Here is a 6,546-nt window from a genome sequence, read left to right as displayed (position 1 = left end):
TGCTAATTCCCATAAACAGGAGATTCCTAAGGCCACCAACAAGCACAAGCCCAGGACAAGCCCAGGCTCAGAAAAGAGGACCCTGCGCTTCACATTTGCATTGGGCTGATCTTTACAGGAAGGCTAAATTCTGAAGGAGAGCACCAGCCAATGCAGAGCCAATTTGCCAAGACTGGGACAGGCACTATTTGCATTGGTATGTTTGTTTTTGTTAGCTCCTGGCACTCAAGGAAATCTCCATCAACATCAGTAGCTGTATACAAGCTTAAAGATCAGACAGCTCAGGGACTAAATCCCAGAGTAAACACTTCAAAATATTAAAATGCACAGTGTGCAACAAAGATTACAAGACAAAGAAAGAAAAAGGAAATGGTGGCCCATTCAAAGCAACAAGATAAAAATCCAGAAACTACTGATGAAGAAGATCAGACTTTGGACATACCAGGCAAAGACTGGAAAACTGTATATCCACATGCAAAAGAATGAAGTGGGCCCCTACCTCACACCATATGCAAAAATAAACTCAAAATGGATCAAAGACCTAAATATAAGAACCAAAACTATCAAAATCTATAAGAAAACATAGGAAAGCATCTTCAGGACAATGTGTTAGGCAATGGTTTCTTAGACTTTGCACCAAAAGTATAAACAACAAAGGAAAAAAATAGATAAATGGACTTCATCAAGATTAAACATTTTTGTGCATCAAAGGACTTCATCATGAAAGTAAAAATACACCCTACAGAATGGGGGAAACTATTTGGAAACCACATATCCAATAATAGTTTACTATGCAGAATATATAAAGAAATCTTACAACTCAACAACAAAAAGACAAACAACTCAGTTAAAAATGAGCAAAAGAATAGAATAAATATTTCTCCAAAGAAGATACACAAATGGCCAAAAGACATGAAAAGATACTCAACATCATTAGCCATTGGGGAAGTACAAATTAAAACCACGAGATACCACTTCACATCCACTACAATTACTATTACTAAAGAAAAAAATGGAAAGTAACGTGTTGGAGAGGATGTGGAGAAATAGGAGCCACTCATTCATCATTGGTGGGAATGTAAAATGGTACAGCCACTGTGGAAGACAGTTTGACAGTTCCTCAGAAAGTTAAATATAGAATTACCATATGATATGATCTGGCAACCCCCTTACTAGGTATATACCTAAATATAAGAGCTAAAACTGTAACAGTAGAAAACTCTTAGAAGATAGCATGGGGAAAATCTTCAAGACCTGGAATTTGGCAGTGGATGCTGAGATATGACACCAAAAGTATGAACAACAAAAGAAATAAAAGACACATTTTATTTCATCAAAATTAATATTTTTAGTACATTGAAGGAAACCATCAAGGAAGTAAACAGATGACTTTCAGAATGGGAGAAACCAGTTTCAAACCACATATTGCATAAGGGTTTAACATCTAGAATATATAGAGAATGTTTACAATCTAACAACAAAAAGACAATCTAATTAAAAACTGGGCAAAGGACTTGAACAGACATTTCTCCAAAGAAGATACACAAATGGCTAATAAACACATTAAAAGATGTTCAACGTTATTAGCCATTAGGGAAGTGCAAATCAAAACCAAAACGAGATGCCACTAAGGAGGACTTACCCCAGCAACACTGGTTGGTTTAACACTTGAAAATCAGTTGATATAATCTATGACAACAAGAACCTCAATAGATGGAGAAAAAAAGTTACTGTAAATGGTACCTTTATTTCAATTTCTATTTACTCATTGCTAGTATATAGAAATGAAATTGTTGTGGATTGATATTGTACCTACAACTTTGGTAAATTCACTTATTAGTTTTAGCAGCTTTTTTTATAGATACCCTAGGACTTTCTATATACACAAGCTTGTCATCTGTGAATAAAAAGTTTAGTTCCTCCTTTCTCCTATGCATGCCTTCTGCTTCTTCTTGCCTCATTGCACTGGCTGGAATCTCTAGTTCAGTGCCGAATAGAGGGAGTTAGAGTAGACAGCCTTTTCTTCGTGGTGTTAGGCGGAAAGCCTTCAGTCTTTCATCGCCAAGAACAATGTTAGCGATAGGGTATTCGTAGGTGTCTTTATTTGCATGAGGAAGTTTCCTTCTCTTACTCTTTTGCTGAGAGTTTTTATCAGGACTGTATGTTGGATCTGCTTTCTGTCCCAACAGATTAGTTTGCATTTCCTATAAGTGGGATCATAGCTCATGAACGTTTTTCTCTAACTTATTTCACTCACAGTTATTTTGAGATTCACCCATGACGTTGGGTTTATCCCTAGTTCAACGGAGCAGATCTGGTTGCCCGCCCGTGGGGCAGGGGAGGAGGGGTCCGCAAGGGGGAAGAGGAAACACTCCGGGTGGTGCATACTCTCACTGGGTTGGGGCCATGGTTTCACGGGTGTACACAATGTCAAACTTCGCCAAGTTTAAATATGCGCAGTCTATGGTACGTCAGTAAAGCTGTTTTCCAAAACCCCTAAGGATAGCCCCGGTCCGACTCACACGACCCCCCCCCCAACTCCCTGCAGTTCTCGGGGTGCCAGCACCTCCGGACCCTGAAACGCGGAGTGGGGTGTAGGGGTCGCGGGGCCGCCGGAGGCACCCGGGTGGGGGGAGACCTAAATCTGCTCACCCAACTCTGGGGGGCTCCTGGCACCGGCCTGGCCCGGGACGCGCCCAGGGGGCTTCCTGCTGATCCCAGTCTGCAGACCTGCGGAGCCCCCGCGCCGGGGCAGGGCCGGGGCCAGGCGGATGATGGGCGGGGCGGGGAGCCGCGCGGGGGCAGATGATGGGCGGGGCGGGGAGCCTTGCGGGGGCAGATGATGGGCGGAGCCGGGAGCCGCGCGGGGGCGGATGATGGGCGGGGACAGATGATGGGCGCGGCCGGGAGCCGGGCGGGGGCGGATGATGGGCGGAGCCGGGAGCCGGGCGGGGGCGGGGCAGATGATGGGCGGGGCCGGGAGCTGGGGCAGATGATGGGCGGGGCCGGGAGCCGTGCGGGGGCGGATGATGGGCGGGGGCAGATGATGGGCGGGGCCGGGAGCCGCGCGGGGGCGGATGATGGGCGGGGACAGATGATGGGCGGGGCCGGGAGCCGGGAGCCGGGCGGGGGCGGATGATGGGCGGAGCCGGGAGCCGGGCGGGGGCGGGGCAGATGATGGGCGGGGCCGGGAGCCGGGGCAGATGATGGGCGGGGCCGGGAGCCGTGCGGGGCGGGGCCGTGCGGGGCCGGGTGGCGGGCAGGGGCGGGCGGGGCTTGCGGCCTCTCTGCCCCGCCTCGCCTGCAGGCTCCGCCCCCGCAGCGCATCCCTCAATCCTGCAGCTCTCCCCAGGCTTCAGTACCAGTACCCCCCAAATAAGCTCCGCCCTTTGCTCAGCCCCTCGCCCTCCCACAGCCCTGTCCGGCCCTCGGCCCCCTTTCTTCCTCCCACAAGCCCCGCCCACCGTGCGCACGTCCCGCCCAGCGTGCCTGACCCCGCCCACCTCCCCGCCCCGCCCCCGCTGCCTGGCCCCGCCCCCGCTGCCTGGCCCCGCCCCCGCTGCCTGCCCCCCCCCCGCCCCGCCCCCGCGCGCGGCCTCCGGGTGGCCGCGGGGCGTGGGCGCAGGGCCGCGGGCGTCGGAGCCGCGCGGGGAGGGCGCCGCCCACAGCCCCACAGCTGAGCCGCAGCCCGACGCGCCGCCAGGTAAAGGACCCCCGGGGCGTGGGCCCCACGGCCCCGCTGACTCCCCCCGCGACCCCCGGCCGCCCCCACCTCGGCCGCCCCTGTCCCCCGCTCGCGGGCTCCGGCACCGCCGCCACCTGCTTGCCCCGGGGGGCACGGATCGGCGCGCCCCAGGGCTGGCTTTTCTCTCGCTCGTTCCTTCGTCTTCCAACATCACTGAATTAAAGGGACCGCCCAGTGCCCGGGGCCGGCCACCGATTCCCGTGAGGGCTGCATCACCGAAGAAGGGCTTGCTTTATTGTTTTGATTCTTTAAAAATGATTGCCCAAATGAGCCAAATGTTAAGCTTTTGCGGAGCAAAACCGGCTCCTGGCGGGCAGGGAGGGCGCGCTCTGCTGTCCCCGGCGGTGGCGATTCTTCCCTTTCTTTAGCCAACGGCCAGTGGTGTTGTCCCCGGTCCCCAGCCCCAGGTGCTGGCGGTGGTGGCCGGGCCCCCTGGCCCGCCTGCCCCTGGACCTCGGGTCCTCTAGCTGCTCCATGGGTGTGGCCAGGGGTCTGGCCGGGCCTCCCGGGGGCCTTGGGGTCTTGGGGCAGTGAGGCACAGGGCAGGTCTGCGTCAAAGGAGGCGTGACCCCACGGGTCCGAGGCCCCAGTTGCCTGTGACAGCCTTCCCAAGAGCGTGGCCAGAGTCCCGACTGGCCCGCACTGGCCATGCCTCTGGCCCGGCTCTCAGGCTCCCCTTTCCTCTTCTCTTTGAGAGCCGGCACAGGTCACCACGCTTCCTGGGCAACGGGAAAGAGGTTCATGTCTGCAGGAGACGATCTCGTTCTGGGAGGAGCTGTCCAGCTGTCCCCAGGCCGAGCCATCGGGATGGGCACCCCAGGTCAGCAGAGCCCGTCGCCCCCTCCAGGCCCCCGAGCAGGGTCCTGCCTCCTGCTCCTCCTCTGCCTACACGTGGGCGCCCCCTGCCCGCAGAGCTGCCAGTGTCCCGAGGGCCCTGGGGGCGTGGCCGTCCACTGTAGCACCAAGGGCTTGCAGGAGGTCCCCAAGGACATCCCCGCCGACGCCGTGCTCCTGAAGCTCGACGCCAACAACATCTCGCACATCCCCGACGGAGCCTTCCAGCATCTGAGCCAGCTGAAGGAGCTGGACCTGTCCTGGAACGTCATCGAGACCCTGGGCTCTTCCGCCTTCACCGGCCTGGCCGGGGGCCTGCAGCTGCTGGACCTGTCCCACAACCGCCTCCGCCGGATCCCGAAGGACACCTTGGGCAAGCTCAGCGCCAAGATCCGCCTGTCCCACAACCCCCTGCACTGCGAGTGTGCGCTGCAGGATGCCCTGTGGGGACTGAAGCTGGACCCCGACTCGGCCGACGGGATCGCCTGCCAGACCTCGGAGCAGGAGGAGTTCGCGGGCAAGCCGCTCATCCAGGCCCTGGATGCCGGCGCCAACTTCTGCAGCATCCACCACAAGACCACCGACGTGGCCATGCTCGCCACCATGTTCGGCTGGTTCGCCATGGTGATCACCTACCTGGTGTACTACGTGCGCCAGAATCAGGAGGCCACCAGGCGGCACCTGGAGTACCTCAAGTCCCTGCCCAGCATCCCCGGCACCAAGGACCCCGCCAGCCCGGTGCCCTAGTGCCGTCGGCCCCCCATGTCTGCTTCCCGCGCCTTCCAGCCAACCGCAGCCCAGCTGGCGCTCCACTGCTGTGGCGGTCATGATGACACTTTTGTTATTCATTCCCCTGATATTGATGCTGATGGCAACTTCTGTACAGTGCTTCGTTCCTGGAAAGCGCTTTTTGCAAGCTGCGTTTAGCCCCTGTAGCATCCTTGAGCCAGGTGATGTTACCACCAGACGCACTCAACGGAGGAGGAAACTGAAGCTTTGACAAATTGGGTGATTGCCCGTGATCACACGCACAGGACCCGATCCAGTCGGGGCTTGTTCTGGGTTCTTTCCACTCTCCCTCGCGGCAGCTGCAGGATGGAACGTGCACTCAGAGCGTGGGAATCTGCCCCCTGGAGAGTGGAAGGCAGAGTCATAGATTTAAGGCACTGCTAAGTCCCGCACCGAGGAGCTGCTCCACCTTTGCTTTACTCCTCTTTCCTGCCCTTTCCCAAAGCGATGTAAAAGGATCTTGTTAACCATTTAGGAAATGCTGTTCCCGAGCAGGGTTTCTGGAGGGGTGAGTGGTATGTTTGGCTCAAACTAACTTCTGCAACTTTGCTTGTCCATTCTCAGAATGTTTGTTCAGACTAACACTTGTGCCAAATTTCAGTTTGGTGAGAGAAGAAAGAACTAAGGAGAGAAGCCTGGGAAACATCCAATGTGGACAGTTGGGGTCAGTGTCTGCAGCCAATCAGTGTGGCCTGGCTGCTTCCTGGCCCGGCTGGTGGCCGGCCACCTCGAGTTACCACCGTGCCTTGTCTTTCTAAAACAGCTCTTTCAAACCACAGGAGAGCTGAGGTTTGATGGTGCAAGGCCAATCAATGAGATACCTCCTTTTCTCCAGCAACAAGAACTGTCTCTTTTCACCTTGGCTGCCAGGAATCTCGGAGCTAATTTAATGCTCAATTTTCTTAGCTATAGTACTTAAAGTTCAGGGTAGACAATACCTCCACCTACATGACTCTGATCTGTCTTTGTAATTTTATTTTTTACTGCCTTTTTTTTGGTTTATATTTTAAACTACTTCAAATGTTTTGTTGGGGGGAGGAGCAAATACTTGTAAATTGCTTATGGACTTACGATATAAAGGATAGAAGCATAATCAAGCAGATGCTTAAAAATAATGAAAATCTAGAGTGATTTGTATTTGGAGAGTGTTGTGTGACTTGAGTGGGAAACATGAGCTT

General features: G+C 54.5%; 1 protein-coding gene across 1 annotated transcript; it reads left to right on the top strand.

Moving 5' to 3' along the window:
- The first annotated feature begins 3,747 nt into the window (after positions 1-3,747).
- On the top strand, positions 3,748-6,546 carry LRRC3 (leucine rich repeat containing 3). Its single transcript, XM_037829090.1, has one exon. It carries the CDS (start codon positions 4,394-4,396, stop codon positions 5,324-5,326), a length of 933 nt encoding a protein of 310 aa, XP_037685018.1. The 5' UTR covers positions 3,748-4,393; the 3' UTR covers positions 5,327-6,546.

The sequence above is a fragment of the Choloepus didactylus genome, chromosome 1 (assembly GCF_015220235.1).
Source record: "Choloepus didactylus isolate mChoDid1 chromosome 1, mChoDid1.pri, whole genome shotgun sequence".
Lineage (NCBI taxonomy): Eukaryota > Metazoa > Chordata > Mammalia > Pilosa > Megalonychidae > Choloepus > Choloepus didactylus.
This window is presented reverse-complemented; position numbering and strand designations above follow the sequence as displayed.